Here is an 18,222-nt window from a genome sequence, read left to right as displayed (position 1 = left end):
GGTTTTGGACCCCACTTTTTAACATGGATCAAAGCATTATATAATAAACCCAAAGGCTATATAAAATATGCTGGATACAAATCTGAAGCCTTTAATATCGAAAGAGGTACCCGACAGGGTTGCCCATTATCTCCCTTATTATTTGCCCTTATACTCGAACCCATGGCCCAATACATCAGAACAAACCAAACTATAACTGGCATTGAAGTAGGAGGTATTACACACAAATTATGTATATTTGCAGACGATATATTACTTTTTCTATCATCACCACAGGTCTCTGGTCCTAACTTAATACCAGCTCTTGATGGATTTGCAGCCCTATCCGGCCTTATGATGAATCCTAAGAAATGCCTAGTGCTTAATATTTCACTCACAAACATGGAATTGATCCCGGCTAGGGCTGCACTCCCATTCACATGGGCAGAAAAATCAATCCCATATCTTGGAATTCATTTAACAGCATCTCATTCTGACTTATTCTCAACCAATTATCCTCCTGTATTAAGACAGATCACAAATCTAATAAAACAATGATCGCAACTTCCTATATGGGGCTCTTCTAAACCACGTATACCTATACACACACTACATCTTCCCAAAAATAAAGGAGGCCTGGGATACCCTAATTTTACTAACTACTACAGAGCAGCACATTTGGCCAGTCTGTCCAAATACCATGCAAAACAGGAAATCCCATTATGGGTATTTATAGAGGCTTCAGAAAATGACCCTCTATTAATATCAAATTTATTATGGCTTGATCCTAAAGACCGCTTTAAAATTCATAATCCCATAACTAAACACTTCTTATCTCTCTGGGATAAACTAAAAACCAAATATCAGTTACAATCTCCACACAATCCTCTTCTTTCTTTTATCAGAAATCCGGCCTTTTATCCGGCATGGATCTACCCAAATTCTTTTAAAGCTTGGACAACATCAGGCATTCAGACACTAAATGACTTCATAGCATCTAAATCATTCCTTTCATTCCCATCGCTTAGAGAAAAACATGATCTACCAAACTCTGAGATATTTAGATATCTCCAAATCAAAAATTTCTATACACCATTCCTAAAGGGGGATACACCATTATCCCAATTATCCATTTTTGAATCAATCTGTACAAAAGATCCATTTGCTAAAGGTACAATTTCATCACTTTATAATCAATTATATGGAGTAGCAAATCTTAATAGACCCTCTTACGTTCAGAGGTGGGAGGAGGACCTGGGACGAACTTTAGAAGACACGGACTGATCTAACATATGAATCACATCTAAGTCATCTTCACCCAACATCTTAGCACTGGAGACAAATTATAAAGTCCTAACTCGCTGGTACCTTGTACCCGCTAGAGTGGCAAAATATTCACCTAATACCTCAGCTCTTTGTTTTCGAGGATGCCCAGAAATAGGCACATATTTACACATATGGTGGACGTGCCCAGTAATCCAAACCTTCTGGAAGGAAGTCTTCGTGATTGCATCTAAAATATTTAAAAAAATAATACAACTAGATCCATATTTAACTTTACTTAATCTAAAACCGGAATGGTTAACACTCTCTCAATTCAAACTTATGATCCAACTAATAATGGCTGCAAAACAAACAGTGGCCAAGGCATGGAAATCTCCTACATTGGTACTAGCAGAAACAATTCACAGAATGAATAATACAATGTCCCATGCTAAGATGGTAGCCATCGATCAAAATCAAATTCCAAAATTTGAAAAACTTTGGCATCCTTGGATAAAACAACAGTTCCTGTCAAACTTCAATGACTCTGTCCTGTTGCCATGGTAGCAGATTAAATGACTTACAGAGACACCCATTCTAAGGCTTCAAAGAGAACTAAAAAAAATAATAAACTGATGAGCGGGACAACCTTGTGGACCATACCTCTACCTTTCAACCCTTTTTCTTCTTTCTCTTTCCTTTTCTCCACCTTACGATTAAAGCTCATTATCAGAATTTATTTGACCTATATACACTCTACTTGTAAACAATATGTATAGTAGGTATAATTAATTTAAATACCTACAAAAGTAACTAAGGAAATGATATATATCTTTAATTTAGGTTTACGTGAACCCAATGTTTAATATTTGAAATTTCATGATATTTACCTATATAAACCCTACTGTAAAACAATGAGCTTACTTTATAGATCCTTGTAAACTTACTTTATGTATCTTTATAACATTGTATACTCAATAAACTTCTTTTGACAAGGAAAAGACTAGAATAGAAAAAACAATAGAACAGAATAGGAAAAAAAAAATACACACATATATATATATATATATATATATATATATATATATACTGTATATATATATATATATATATATATATATATATACTGTATGTGTATATATATATATATATATATATATATATATATATATATATGTATATATATATATATATATATATATATATATATATATATATATATTTATATAAAACATCTTCCGGAATTGGAATTTGGTACAGAATGAATTCGAGTTTGAATAGAAAAGATTAGAATAGAATATATTATATTATTTTCTATTCTGTTCTATTGTTTTTCTATGCTATTCTTATTTTTTATTCTATTCTAATCTTTTCTATTGGAATTCGATTTCATTCTATATGAAATTCGAATTTCGCAAAATGGTTATATATAGTTTACTTTTTCAAATTCGGTCAAATTTTTTCGAATGCGGTAGAATTTTTTTCGAATTTGATCGTTTTTTTCGAATGCAGTAGAATTTTTTCAAATTTGATTGTTTTTTTTCGCATGCGGTAGAATTTTTTTCGAACTTGATAGTTTTTTCGAATGCGGTAGAATTTTTTTCGAATTTGATAGTTTTTTCGAATGCGGTAGAATTTTTTTCGAATTTGATAGTTTTTTTCGAATGCGGTCGAATCTTTTCGAATTCGAATACGAAACTAAACGAATCCCGAAAATGAATGTAACTAATGCAACTAATTTAACTAAACGAATTTAGTTAAATAACAAATCGAAACGAAACAAAACTAAACGACTTTTTTCATCCTGCACATGTCTACAGCAGAATGCCCTGGCTATTATCCAACAGCCACAGTGCCAGGAGGGAAGCAGCCAACATGGTCAGTGGTTCATGGAAATATAGTGGTAGCTTCTTTTAAAACAGCTAGAGGCTTCTGTGAATGGGAAGTGGGGTAATGAGCGCAAAAGCTTAACAAAAACAGCTGTGCTCTGTATTGTCACAATGGGAAACCACCAAAGCTGGAGTCTTTTCAGTCATGTTTTAAAGAAATTTAGATAATTGAACTGAGATCTAGAAAATTCCTGTAGATTTTTTAACAAATGGAGCAAATGTACAATTCAGGAACAAATAATTAAGTGCAGAACTCTGCAAAGAAACTGGTGCTATGCAAGCAGGCTCCCACAACCAGTTGACAGTGATCTGGTTTAGGTTGGCCATACACTAGTAAATTTTCGTACAAACGTTCATACAAAAATCTCATCAGTACATGATGCCATCAAAGACCTGACAAATGCCATTTGAAAGTACTTTAAAGGTTTTTTTTTTTTTTTTTTTTTTAAACATTTGATTTATGAATTAATAGATTTTTGTTATTTTTTAAAGAAAACCACATTCACTATTAAAAGAGTTGTTCATGAAAAATCTTCCATCCTGCTACTTTGAATTCTTTCATCACTATTATGCCCTGTACACATGGTCGGACTTTGTTCGGACATTCCGACAACAAAATCCTAGGATTTTTTCCGACGGATGTTGGCTCAAACTTGTTTTGCCTACACACGGTCGCACAAAGTTGTCGGAATTTCCGATCGACAACCACGCGGTCACGTACACCACGTACGACGAGACTAGAAAAGGCCGGTTCAGAACCAAGCGCGGCACCCTTTGGGCTCCTTTTGCTAATCTCGTGTTAGTAAAAGTTTGGTGAGAGACGATTCGCGCTTTTTCAGACTCGTGGCTTTCAGATCGTTTTCTGCCGTTCAGTTTGTGCTTGTGGGTTTGTATTTGCTCTTCAGTGCGTGCAGTCAGTTCGTATCGGAGTTTTCTGTGCGATCTTGTCCGCTCGTTGCTGTTTTTCAGGTCGCTCTTCACAGGCCTTGCTGTTCTTCAGTGCGTTCTGTTACTTCGTTCTGAGCAGCCGACCGTTTTCTAGCCATGTTTCGTATGCGTACCCTTCGTACAGTTCGTGCTGTGCGGGGGCTTGGTGTTGGGGTCCTGACCTTGACACAAGTCCAGTCCATGAACAGGGCGAGGAGGAGTTCATGGACCAAGAATTGGTTGCTTCAGCGTGACCAGTTCTGTCATATGCCTTTGCTCCGTGAGATCCGTGAGAATAATCCTGGTGATTTCAGGAATTTTCTCAGGATGACTGACCCCGTATTTCACCGTTTGTTGGCTTCGCTGACCCCCTATATCAGCAGGCAGGATACCTGCATGAGGCAAGCCATCACTCCGGAGCAGAGGTTGGTCGCTACCCTGCGGTATTTGGCGACAGGGAGAAGCCTGCAGGACCTCAAGTTCTCGACAGGCATCTCCCCCCAGGCTCTTCTTTGTGGACATTTACTGCTTGTGTTTGTTTTAGCTGACCCTGACAGAAATGTGTGGAGTCCAGAAAATGTCGTGATTGTGTAACCTTATACAAAGCACTGTTGGCTGTTATTTACTAAATGCAAAGACACTTTTCACTACAAGTGCACTTGCAACTGCACTGAAACTGCACTTGTAGTGCAAAGTGGATTTGCCCTTAGGAAATTACCCCCATTTTCTCATCAAACAACAATTACATCACCCCAAAAGTGTTGTAGCGTTGAGACAATAATCCACACATTCTTGATGAGCAATCTTTTTAATACCTGCACAATCACATGTGCATTTACCAAAGGTTTTTCTGACAAACCGACATGTTTGTTGTATAACAATTTTTGTGGTGTCATTATCCAAAATCAAAATGTGCATTTTATAGAAAACAGGCCTGTGTAAAACCCACAAGAAAGACACAAATCTTGATCTTACAAAGTTCACATTTGGTAGAACTTGAAGGCAATATCAGACATGAGTATTTAGGAACTGTGTTTGATATTGCGTTCAGATGGGGGGAAATCACCCCTGGAAAAGCCAAATTTGGAAGATGCACACAAATTTCCCAATGTCAACATGTGCTATCTGCCATCACGGGGGATCAAGGGACGTGTTTTGGGGGAGAAAGCCCTTCCTCACCGTTACTTTATTATTGAGGAAGGGGTTGCACCCCCAAAACGCGTCCATTGATCTCCCGTGATGGCAGATAGCACATGTTGGCACACTGTGTGCATCCTCCAAATTCGGCTTTGGGAAAAATCACAAAAACATTTCGCACATTGTAGCAGACAAAAGAAGAAAGTGATTTTGAGGGGCTTTAAACTCGCCCCAAAACATCAATGATGTTTTTATATTTTGGAATAACATCATTGATGTTTTGCTTGATGTTTTCCAATTGTAAATTACACCCCATGATCTCCCCGATCAGGATCTGGGCACTTTCTGATGTGAAAGGATCTTCATCCACAACCTCACGATCACCTAAAAAGAGAGGAAACCCAAAATAAATTAGGTCTAAAAAAAATGCCGCCATCCATCTCTTATCTGAGCCTGTGGTTGCAGACACTCACCTGTTGTGGTGACTAGTTCCACCACGTCTTCATCCTCCTGCTCATCTTGTGTTGGGGGGATTTCCCCTTCTTCCAGAGGGGGGGGGGGGGGCTCTGGTCTCCTCGGATGAGGGGTGTCCTCCAAGTCTTTTCTCCCCTATGTAAAACAAAAATGGTATAATTAGCACACAGATATTTGATGGCAGAACTCTAAAGATGAAACATTGCTTGGAAGTGGGGTACAATTGTCTATTTTAGCAGAGTTCCAAGATGTAGCTTTTTTAGTGTCCTTTGTCAAGCTTCAATACTTTACCTGTTTGGTACAAGCTTCACAGATGGAGACCCCCCTATAGTATACACTGGAGCACCTGTGTGGCCCCCCTAATAAAAATGGTGTTCTTGTGTCCCACACTAGTGCTCCAGTGTCCAGATGTGAAAACAGCTGCTCAGTGTCCTCTCCTTACACACAATCTAGTTTGCATTTCATTCTAGTAACAAAGCCATCTACACAACCCAATTCTTTGAAGACAAGTATAGGGCCTCAAAATGGTGGCCAAATGCATATGGGCTAAACAATGGTATTTTATAGTCCGAAAAAAAAATGTGTGATCCGAACGAATAATGTGCCCATGAACATGAAAGTTGCCATTTTAAACTGTACAACAGTTCCTAAAAGCACATGGAGCAGCACGAACGTAATAAACACAAGAACAATAGGAACACAGCACAACTACTTACTTTTTTGCAGCACTCTCCGGATCTTTCTGTACTGCTCATGTTCTCGTAATTTCAGGTCCGACCACCGCTTCCTGAGCTGATCTTTCGATCGTCGTACCCCGAATTTCCGGTGCAGACTCCTGACCACTTTCGCCATGATCTTGGCCTTTCGGACATTGTGGTTGGGGTAAGGCCCATACTTTCCATCATAGTCGGCCTTCTTCAGGATGTCCACCATTTCCAACATCTCCCCAAAGGACATATTTGAGTCCTTTAATCTCCTTCTGGATCGGGACGTTTCAGGCTCCGGCCTTTCCTCCTCCTCCTCGTTGCTGTAATTAGCACGATCCTGCTGTCTATCCGCCATGTGCTCTTCCTCCACTGCGCCGAACAAAAAGGGGCGGGGAATAGAATAGAAAGAACGTCAGGGGCGGGCGGAGTTATACGCATGCGCAGTGTGTATAAATTGTAACGTGCGCGTCTTACGTACAATCTGTGAGCGGAGGAAGGAGCATCGGAGACGCCGATCGTGCTAACGAAGGTAGGATCTAAACTTGGGCCTATACTGCTTTGAAATTGAAGCCTATATTGTAACAAGATTAGGGGAGTTTGGCCTGACATTAGGGTTTGTCTTGTGTTGTGTCTTGCAGAGAAAATGGATGGGTTCAACGACCACAATTTCCTGCCCCTGTTTATTGATAAGTACAGAGAGCTGCCCTGTCTGTGGCAGGTCAGACACCCCCACTATAACCACAAACAGAAGAGGCAGGCAGCGCTGGAGAAACTGCTGGAGTTGGTGAAGCCGGTGGTCCCCACAGCAACCATCCCCTATTTAAAAGCCAAAATTGGTGGCCTGAGGAGCACTTATCTTAGGGAGCGCAAGAAGGTCACAGATTCCCAGAGGTCCGGAGCTGCAGCAGATGACATTTATGTCCCCAGGCTGTGGTACTATGAGAGACTGCGATTTCTGTCAGACCACACTGAAGTCAGGGAATCCCTCTCTACTCTTCCTTCCACGCTTCCTTCCACACCAGCTGAGGCTTCTGATGTCCAACCTAGGCCTTCCAGCCAGGAAGAAGTGGAGGAGCCAGGCTGGAGTCAGGTATAGCATTCTTCTACAGATTTCTGGGCAATAAATAAATGATGTTTACTAGATGTTATTATTGATCACTAATTGCTGCTTGAAAGTGTTTTACATATCAATACACAGTAGTGGGCACCCAAAATTGGGACAAGAATGCAAAATGCTGGGCTCAGAAGGATAGTCTGTTATATTTGTTAACATTGAATTTGCAGCAGTCAGGAGGTGAAAATTGTGTGTGACTGATGAAAACAATACTAAAACTATGTCCCTTTTTCATACACAGGAAGACCTCAGCCAGGAGGAGGCTGTGGAATGTGGCAGTCAGGAGGAGGCGGGGATTAGTGGCAGCCAGGAGGAGGCGGGGCTAAGTGGCAGCCAAGAGAAGCCAGGGACAAGTCGCAGCCTGACTGAGTCTCAGGTCCCTCCCCTCCGCCTGCCATATAAAAGGGCCAGGAAGGCCACTCCCAATCCTGTGCAGGATTCAGCGTACAGGCTGATCCAGGAGGCTTCGGCGTCCCTCAGAGCCTTCCCCAGTCCTGAAGAGGCCTTTGCCTGCATGGCTGCCACCAAATTGCAGGGCATGCAGGAGGGCCAACGCAAGATTTCTGAGGACCTGATTTATAAAGTCCTTCGTAAGGGGGAGAGTGGGGAACTGACACCCAAGACGGATGTCATTGAGATGGACCATCCTCCTCCTCCTCCTCCTCCTCCTCCTGCTGCCACAACTCCACCACCACAGCCAAAGGCTGGAAGGAAGCGTGGAAGGAAGACCAAAGAGTGATTGCCCTGGGTTCAGTCTGGTCTGACAGAAGATGCAGTCTCTCGTATGACCACAGCCTGGGGACACAGATGTCATCTGCTGCTTTCCGGATCTCTGGGACTTCTGGACCACACTGCCCTCCCTTAGATATGGACTCCTCAGGCCACCAATTTTGCTTTTAAATAATTGATGTCTGCCCCGGGGGTCCAAGGCTTCGCCCACTTCTGCAGTTTCTCCAGCGTTGCCTCCCTCTTTGTTTATAGTTGTGACCCCTTAATAAAATATTTTTAGGTAAATTCTACTCTCCTGTGTGTGTTTTCATCCAAAAAGGACAGTTTGTTGGTGAGTATTCAGGTACATTTCTAAAGTACAATGTGAAATTAACAAGGGACAACAACACCAAACAATCTCCTCCTACAGATTAAATAGAACAACATATCAATGGTGTTGTGGGAACTTGTCACAAAAAACACACAAACATTTTCGGGAGTACAAATCAAAATCACCAAAAAAAAAAAAATAAAAAGAGAAACACAAAAAAAGATTCTACATTAAAGTAAAAAAAAAAAAAAAATATGTTGTCAGATGTGAGAAATCAAAATATATTGAGGGAATCCCGATAAATAGTATCGAAAAAAGTTTGTGAGAAGTGTGTGTGAATATGAGCATCAAAACGACTTAATTCTTGTCACATTATAAAGAAGAAGAGAGTGCGCTGTATTAAACCATTTTGAACATTGCAGCGTGACGAAAGTGCTTTATCCATTACGAACGCTAAGTTTACCAGAACGAGCTGTCCCGTGTCGGAATTTCTTCTGAGCATGCGTGGCACTTTGTGCGTCGGAACAGGCCACACACGGTCGGAATTGACGCGATTGGATTTTGTTGTCGGAAAATTTTATCTCCTGCTGTCCAACTTTGTGTGTCGGAAAATCCGATGGAAAATGTCCGATGGCGCCCACACACGGTCGGAATTTCCAACACGCTCCGATCGGACATTGTCCATCGGAAAATCCGACCGTGTGTACGGGGCATTAGTATATGCCCAGCTTTAGGCCCCTTTCACACTAGTGCAATTTCTCACTGCAATGCATGACAATGGAAAATCATATTTATTCTCTTTAGTGCCTGTTCACATCAATGCAACATGGTGCAGTGCAATTTTTGAAAAGGTGCAGCATAGTGCATTTTCGGCCCTATGGACTTTAATAAGAGTGCATGAAAAATATGTCTTTGTACATGCATTTCTGTAAGTGTTGTAAAAAACAAAAAAACACCACACACACAAACATATCAATAAGCATGAAACTGCATAAAAAAGCATCCAAACGTGCACTACAGAAAAGCTCTGAAAAATGCATGATTATGCAGCAGCACCAGTGTGAACCAAAGCTTAGGCCAGCCATACACCGTTTAAATCTCAGCTGGTTCAGCAGGAACTGACCGAGATTCAAACCATTATTGGGCAGGCTGAATGTTCCAAGTTGATCGATAGATTCACTTTGGTACAACCAGCCTGGCGAATTCTCTTGCAATTATTGCTAGCAGCTTCTATAGCCACTAGCAATAATCACTGTCTTCTCCTGACAGGGACAGCTTCCCCCGCCCACCTCCCCAGCTGGGGGACGACATTTGCTGATTCCCCTGTCAGCACTGTCTGCGTTGATGGGGTATTTTTGCAATATTCTTTCCTGCAATCTGTGGTTGCAGGAAATAAATTTGAACCCTGTATGACCGACCTTAGTGTGAAATTCCACAGAGCATTCTGAGCAGAAGATTCAAGCTACTACCAAAGCAACTGCTTCTTGTTTTCATGAGCCTCCAGAGGAGCACCCAGCACGTTAAATTCCATTAGCTAGGAACATTACTGTAGTCACCCTGGTGGCACACTGCAGCACCCTAAATGTTCCCCTTATCAGCCCCCTTTTCCCAACTTAAAATGAAGGTAAAAGATATAATTAGACAATTTGAGCATAAAAACTAGCAAAAAACTTGGGAGGGTCTCTTTTAAAGTGGTACAAATCAATCTGTGTATAAAAAACAAAAACAAAACAAAAGCACAAAAAAAACACAACCTTCTAATTTTCTCTTTTCTTTTTCCTTTCTCTTTTCTTTCTTAGTTCTCTCTTTTCAATATTCAAATATACAGTATGTTGTACTTTATTTGCTTTTTCCCAATTACCCTCCTGTATATATATTATTTTTTCCTTTTCCATTATATTTTTATGTATATCCAATATATGCTATTTTATTTTATTCTATTTACTTATTTATCTCTTTCTTTGATTTTTTTTTTCATTGATACACATTATTTAAGCATTAATATGTAGTAATAAATGATAATTCATATACCTTTTCGGATGTATTAAGATTTTGGATTTGTTATTACAATACAAGTTTGAATGATATTTTGCCATATGTATTTGTTGATACTTTTATCTTACATTGTCACATGATACTGTATTAATGATTATGAATGCTGTACTATTGACCTATCATACTCTTTGTTAATCTGTATGCTTACAACCTCAATAGAAAAAGTTTAATTTGAATGGCAAAAAAACAAACAAATAAAAACACACACACACTCAAATTGATAGCTCCTGAAAATGTTATCTATACGAATTAGTCACACCTTTGACTACTTTTGAACAAAAATTTTACTTACACAATCTTGGCATGAGCCTTTTTGCTGGTGACAAAAGCGATGAAAAGTTCTTGGTCCACAGGTGGCATGTCATCCACATACACTGCCTCCCCTGTGGCTTGCTTTATGCCAGACTGGTGAACTATTGGATGGCCAACGGGGTCCTGAACTGGCTGATTGGAGTTTACTTCCTGAGTCAAATATTAATGTTAAAAGAAGACTCATGTAAAACTAAAAACACCACAGTCACAATAAAAATGTAATTTTTTAAATACCTGCCCTGTCACTAAAATGCAGCAGTGTTCTCTAAGTCAGTAATTTTAGGATGACTGAATAAAATTACTTCAAATATGGGCAAAACAGTGTATACTTAGGACACTATGGGGTCTATTTATAACACATCCATTGTGCAAATTCCTCAGTATTCACACAGTTGTCGTAATAATCCCTGTAATGAGTACAATATGTGTGTTTCCTATCACAGGCATGTAGGCAGGGGTAAGTCACCATTAAATTTTAACTCCTCCTTCGAGTTGGCATTGTTAAGTCATGGCTGACCTTTTAAAGGTGGTAAAAGCCAGAGCAGAGGAATCTGCGAGGACAATACATATGAAAGGGTTCTGTGTGCTCTCCCATTTGAGGGAGGGTCTGGGAAGGACTACAGCATGCGGATGTGCTCATGAGTCCCGCTGCTGCATCCATTAACACAGACAGCAGGACTTGCCCCCGCTCTCGTACTGGATTTGATTGACAGCAGCGCGAGCCAATGGCTCCTGCTGCTATCAATCGATCCAATGAGGACAGAGACAGCGGCTGGAGCCGCTGTGCTTGTGCTCATCACTGGAACAAACGGGTTCAGGTAAGAAGAATGGAGGGTCTGAAAGGCAGCTGCAGCACAAAAGTTTTTTTTTACCTTAATGCATATGCATTAGGGTGAAAAACCTTGAGACTTTACAAGCACTTTAAGTTAATCGGTGACTATTGCAATGCTGTCCCTCTCTTCATCGTGAACTATGTGACTGTCCAAAGTTACTTATTACAATTACTTGGAAAAATAGGTCACCATGGGTTTTTGGACTGTTCTCCAATTTTAAGTACATTTTAGGAACAATTCCAAGTAAAGGAAGTGTTCTACAACTAGAAGTCTCCATGTGATGTTCTACTTAAAGTATTGTAGAATGGTGTACAGTTTACAGGCAATGTTAGGGGAAAAGAGTATGCAAATTTACTAGTGCAAACCTGGTTGGCCCTGGAGTAGATGGTGATGGAAGTAAAGGGAGTCTCCCACCTGGCAGTGAGAAAAAAAACCCTCATGTATCACTCATGAGGTGATTTGCTATTCTACCAGAATCCATATCCTTGTGTGATTGGCATAAAGGGGCTCAATATAAGTCAGTAAATGTCAGAAAGTGTAAAGTACAGCATTTGCCCTAGGAAGGCTAGGAAAAGGCCCTGCCTGCAGAATTGGAGGTACAGTATATTCTGGTGGACCACATAGCCCTGTGTGTGCGCGCAACTGGAGGGGGCCGAATACTTTCAGGTTTGCTCCACTCAACAATCTGGAGTCAGATGGTCAATGTCTTATCACAGGAATCTATGTCAGGAACAATTGAATACTCTTGTGATTAGATGAAATGTTCAGGCTACCCACACGTGTTTGTATGTATTTCTGCTAGACAGTCTATAGCCTTGTCTGCATGGATGTTTTCTTTTGCCTGCATACCCAAGCTTTCGTAATCCGTGGTAACACCCGATTGTCAGGTTATGTCACTGTTGAAAAATTACAAGTACCAAGTATTTTCTTAAAATGTTACACACCAATTCTTAATACTCTTGCATTTATTAGATGTATTTGATGTACGCAGGATCAATTTTTTGTGTCAAAGACAATAGATCAAAGTATGGGCATTTCTCTTACCTGGAAAATCTGTAATGTTTTAGGTGCTTTAGTCTTAAAATCACGGATAGCACTTTTATACTCTGAAACACCCAGGGGATTGGAGACCTAAAATATGGCAAAAAGTGAAGACATTAGGGCAGAAAGGCATGTATGTGGAAGGTGTGGGTATTGTGTGTGGAAATTGTGTGTGGACACGCACAAAATCCACAAGTACGGATTGTTAAATTCTCCTCTCATATTTTCCCTGAATTGCCCGCTTAAGACCTTGAGCTGCTTACAGCTGGTAAATTGGGTATACCAGAATTCCTAAATGGTTGCAAACTGTACCACCCCAGCATCTACCCATGTGCCAAGGAAACCACCCACATCTAGTATATAGCATGTGCAGTGAGCTAGTCTGCCACTAGGTAGCTCTGTTCCAGAGTGGTGCTGGTAACAGAACAGTGTAATCAGGTGCCTCCTGTAATAATGTCAGTGTCCATATATACACCTGGTTGGAAGGAGCCTTCATGCAGTTAGGGCATGGCAGCCAGAGACCCCACCATCAGTCAGATGTAGTCAGCAAGTGGAGGCCCTGAACAGGGCAGGATGACAGGGAGAGGTAGACCTGCACCCAGAAGAGCTGGCTGTAGACTTCCTGACCCTTATGATGGTGGAGGCTAGGGCAGGTTGCAAAAGGTCTAGGTTTAGGCCAGACCAAGTGTTCCCTTAAGTGAGGCTATTCCCCTAGAGGACCTCAGAGAGAAGTACCAAAGCTAGATGTGTTAGCAATGATCCCAAATCGGTGGGACCTGTGAGGAACAGTGAGTGGACACAGACAGCCTAAGGCGAACCAGTACCACGGAGTACGAATTTCCGCGGGTGGAGAGACTGAGCTAGGGATAATGGCTTACTGAATGTGCTGCTTTCACATGTGACTGTTGCAGATCTTCCACTATATGTGATTGACAATGTACTGTCAAGTGCCCCTGGATAGTATGCCAAAATGATGCGACTTTAAAGTAACATCAGTAAAGTGCAGAAACTATCATTATGTGGACATTCCTTTCTTTAGGATATAAAGGTTAATGACTAGTGAGGAGGCCTGTGGCATGGAGAAGGAACAAGTTGGCAGAGAATTAAAGCTTTAAGCAGGTGGGTGGTTTTTCTGGAATGAAAGATACGGGGCAGGGACTTGTGCTCTTGGCACCATTACTAGCCATAAGTGTCAAATGAAAAAAAAAAAAGGTAAAAATCTGCCTAGGAGCACCCAAGGTTTTGAGGCTTCTGGAGTGCTGTGGAAATCAACTAAAAAGGTGTAAGCACCAGTACCTGAACTACATCAACTGGACCAGCATGCTTCCAAAAGTGTGCTTTAAATAAAAATGTTGGCCACATGCAATGGCAATTGAATGGTTTAGAGGTTCCATCCTATTTCTGTGGCAAAATGCAGTATGTACAGTAATGTTTCCACTGGTACAAGTGATATTTAAATGCTTATCCTGTGGAAATTCTATTTTCTAATGGGAGTTTTTTTTTTTTTTTTTTATTGTTTTGAACAAACTCCCAGAGACTTCTCACCATGTGTACAATGTGTTACCCTTTGAACAAATAGCAAAGTGCAGAAACATAAAAAAAAAAAAAAAACAGGTAACTTGTCAAAATATACAACTATGCAAAGGGCACACACTATTGTTATCCACCTGCCCCTGCTAAGAAATATTACTTGGGTAATAGAAGAACAGAACTTTTTTTTTAATCCGCAGTTTTGCAAACTCCATGCCAATATATCTCATCTTATAGCCAACAACAATTGCCATAGTGGCAAAATCCACGCAGAGCTTTCACCCTTTGGCAAAGTTCACCCTAGTACCAGTTATCCTGTCCATCATACAGAGTAAGCATCCCTAATACAAACTTGATTCTTTCAAATTGTGTGTGATAAAACAGATAAAAGACACCAGCCATCATATATACTGAAGGAAAACAAACTGAGGGGCATGTGTATGCCTGCCTGGCATGGTTCTTAAAATAAATTAATTTCAATTTGTTACATTTTTTTTTACTTACTTGCTTATTTAAGCTCGTTGTGACCTCCATGTAGAATTTGAGGAGAAAACTGATTCTTAGAGAACTCCGGTATTCCACTTTTCCATCAGGGGCAGAAGGTGGTATAGCCATCTCATTGAGGATCTGTCTGTTGGCTTCATCCAGCATGTTATCATCCCAGTGTCTACCAAGAGAACATGGTAAAAAAAAATGATCACACTCATTATGGGGCCATGTAAAGCAAATGTACACATAGGATGTCTATATTACAGTAAAAATACAGCAAATAATAGCTTTGAATATTTCATGGCAGTGTTGAAATCTCTGGAATTTGTATTGCCATCTGTATTCCCCTATCTTATCATATTAGGTCAAATTAATGTTATTCATACACACACACACCTGTGAAGTAGGGATTAGATTTGGGTTCAGAGCTACCATGAATTTGAAGTAAATACTGCATGTTTGAGGTTCACTGACCGGAAGAACTAATGCAGACAATTCTTTTTAGCCATAATGCACTGCATGGCCTTTGGTCTTTCTAAGCCAGCTGATCTAAGTTCAGCAACAAGGGTTTTGTTATGTGCCAGCCCCCTTACTATAAAAGGGTGGGTTCTCAGCAACCATTTGTCAATGTATGTTAGAGTAGTTTAGGTAGAGTGGATAGTGTGCATAGGGAGAAGAGTTTGTTGCTATATAGTGCTATATTATATTATATAGAATATATATAATTATTGTCATGCCTTCGTTAAAAGGGTTGTAATTTTCTTATTGACTTTTTGGTTTAATTAGATTAATCTATGCTGCCATCTAGAGGCCATTTTGTATAACTGTTCTATATCTACAGTCCCTGACAAAAGTCTTGTCGCTTCTCTATTTTGTAAAAACTCCTGCTATTAACCTGACTTTTAATTAATCAATTGGTGTTAGAAATTGCTCATATGAAAAGCTAAAGCCCTCCCAAATGATGTTTAATGCACTGAAATAAATTAGTTTCACTGAAAAAAGATTTATCATTTAATCAAGACAGACAGGTCAAATTTTGGCAAGACAAAAGTTTTGTCGCCTATACAGAAATTTAACAACTTTACTGAAAATCCAAAAATATGTCAGCAAATTAAGTAGTGGTGCTGTGAGATCCAAATTTAATATCTTGTATGACTTCCATGAGCTTGAAGGACAGCATCCATGCGGTTTGGCAAGGATTCATACAATTTATTGATGAAGTCATCAGGAATAGCAAAGAAAACAGTCTTGCATGCCTCCCAGAGTTCATCAATATTCTTTGGTTTTGTCTTCCATGCTTCATCTTTCATCCTTCACCACATATGCTCAATGATGTTCATGTCTGGTGACTGGGCTGGCCAATCCTGGAGCATCTTGATCTTCTTTGCCTTAAGGAACTTTGATGTGGAGCTAGAAGTTTGCGATGGAGCACCATCCTGCTGCAAAATTTGGCCTTTTTTATGGTTGGGAATATAAGAGGTAACTAAGATTTCTTGGTATTTTAGACTATTGATGGGCACTGATTCGACCATGGAGGCCATTTTGAGACAGAATTCGACAAACTGTTCTGGTTGACACAGGGACTTCAGGTGACCAGGTCTCGTGGAGCTCTGCTGCAGTGGAAAATGGGCTGGCCTTGGATTTTTGAGCCAACAAACGGTCCTCTCGAGCAGTTGTCTTGCGGGGTCGGCCTGACCTGGCCTTGTCCAAAACCTCTCCAGTCTCTTCAAATCTTTTTTTTATCCTCTGAACTTGACGCTGAGACACATTGAAGGTGTCTGCCACATCAGCAGTGGATGTGGTCTTCAGCCTCTTGATAATCAACACTTTAGTCTCCGGGTGAATCTTAGGCATGTTTGCAGAGGTCTAGTTGCAGTTGAGAAGGTCTAGTGTACTGGTGTTCTTTTTATACACACCTGAGACCTAATTGATCCATTATTAGTCACAGCTGAAGCTCATATAACAAGGCGACAACACTTATGTCTTGGCAAAAATTGACTCAATGGACTTTACCAAGCTGTGAATATTAGAATACTTTTTGTCAGTTTTGTTTTGCACTAAAACATTATTACAAAAGCTGTTGGGATTAAAATGACCCATTTCTTGTAACAAAATCTTGATTAGAAATATATTTTAGCGGCACTTCAGGTCAATTTGTACACAAGCGACAAGACTTTTGTCAGGGACTGTATTTCAAAGTAGTTATTTAGAATAGCTGGTTAGATTTGGTACATGCAAGCCTCTGTACTTTAAATCCCATCAGGCCTTGCGTCAGCTTCTTCCAGCCTTTTCCTTTCCTTTCACCATGGAAGCAAGCGCATTGGCTGCTAAGCTCTACTCTGGCCATCCGGATCCATCTTCTGTATGTTTATTACTTGTATCTTCAGCTAGACAGATAGATAGGGTGGCACTAATTGTATGATCTTTTAATTGCATTTTGCTTGTATCTGTTACAGTTTTACTCTATCTTGTATCAATAAAAGTTCAAAAGGATTCTGCGCCTACTGGAATGCATTGGTATGAGAGGAGTTAACAGTGTGCCCAAATACACCTCAGTCATGTGTAGTGAGGGGCATAACAATTATACTATATATTTTTTAGGGTTTGTAATCTTTTTACTCCTTTTATTGGAGCGTATTCTCTTTTCACATTGCATATACAATTTTTAACATTTTTGGTGGCAGAAAAAATAAATAAATAAAAAAATACAGATAAATGAGATAGACAGAGTGTGAATATTGGGGTTTAGGGTTTCAGTGATAATTTTATTGGTGTCGGAGGTATTTTTCTTTTGCTAGAGCTTTTAAAAATGTCAGGCAGTGCAACTTTTACTGCAACTGTAGACATCAGAGTTGCATGGCAAGTCGTACCCCATGATTCCCAATGACAACCATTCATATCTGTGCGACTTCAAGTCGCGCTGACTTCAAAGTAGTCCCTGTACTACTTTGGTCCGACTTTGATGCAAGTTGAGGTCCATAGCATTCCCTGAAATCGCATCAAAACCGTGGCAAAATCGTGCGACCTTGAAGTCGCAGCAGTGTGAAAGAGGCCTAAGGCAACTTTCACACGATCGGACTATTCAGGTCCGCCTCTCAGTTTTGACGGCGGACCTGAACGGGCGCTCCATGTTAGTCTATGGAGCGACGGATGTCAGCGGAGACATGTCCGCTGACATCCGACCCCGTCAGATCCGCTAAAAGCAGATGGATGGCCCTATGTCCGGATCCGTCGCTGGCGGATCAGATCAGGTGAGATCTAACGATCCCTCCATAGGCAGCAGCGGTGCTTGACAAGCCCCTCCCCACTCAGTGAGCAGAGAGGGACCTGTCATCCGCTGGCTCAGCGGAGATCAACGGAGAGATCTCCCGCTGAGCCGGCGGACCGAGGCGGACTCCGTGGAAGCGGTGTCCGCCTCGTGTAAATGAGGCCT

The 18,222-nt window shown here is 40.6% G+C and overlaps 1 protein-coding gene across 1 annotated transcript in view; it reads right to left on the bottom strand.

The window, feature by feature from the left end:
- Positions 1 to 18,222, bottom strand: part of LOC141146728 (aldehyde oxidase 1-like) — a 303,420-nt gene that overhangs the window by 165,912 nt on the left and 119,286 nt on the right. The window contains exons 15-17 of the mRNA XM_073633238.1: positions 14,805 to 14,967; positions 12,774 to 12,860; positions 10,877 to 11,046 (exon numbers count right to left, since the gene is read on the bottom strand). Coding sequence (XP_073489339.1) covers positions 10,877 to 11,046; positions 12,774 to 12,860; positions 14,805 to 14,967 — 420 coding nt within the window. The remainder of the gene's footprint in view (positions 1 to 10,876; positions 11,047 to 12,773; positions 12,861 to 14,804; positions 14,968 to 18,222) is intronic.

The sequence above is a fragment of the Aquarana catesbeiana genome, linkage group LG06 (genome assembly GCF_042186555.1).
Source record: "Aquarana catesbeiana isolate 2022-GZ linkage group LG06, ASM4218655v1, whole genome shotgun sequence".
Classification (NCBI taxonomy): Eukaryota; Metazoa; Chordata; class Amphibia; order Anura; family Ranidae; genus Aquarana; species Aquarana catesbeiana.
This window is presented reverse-complemented; position numbering and strand designations above follow the sequence as displayed.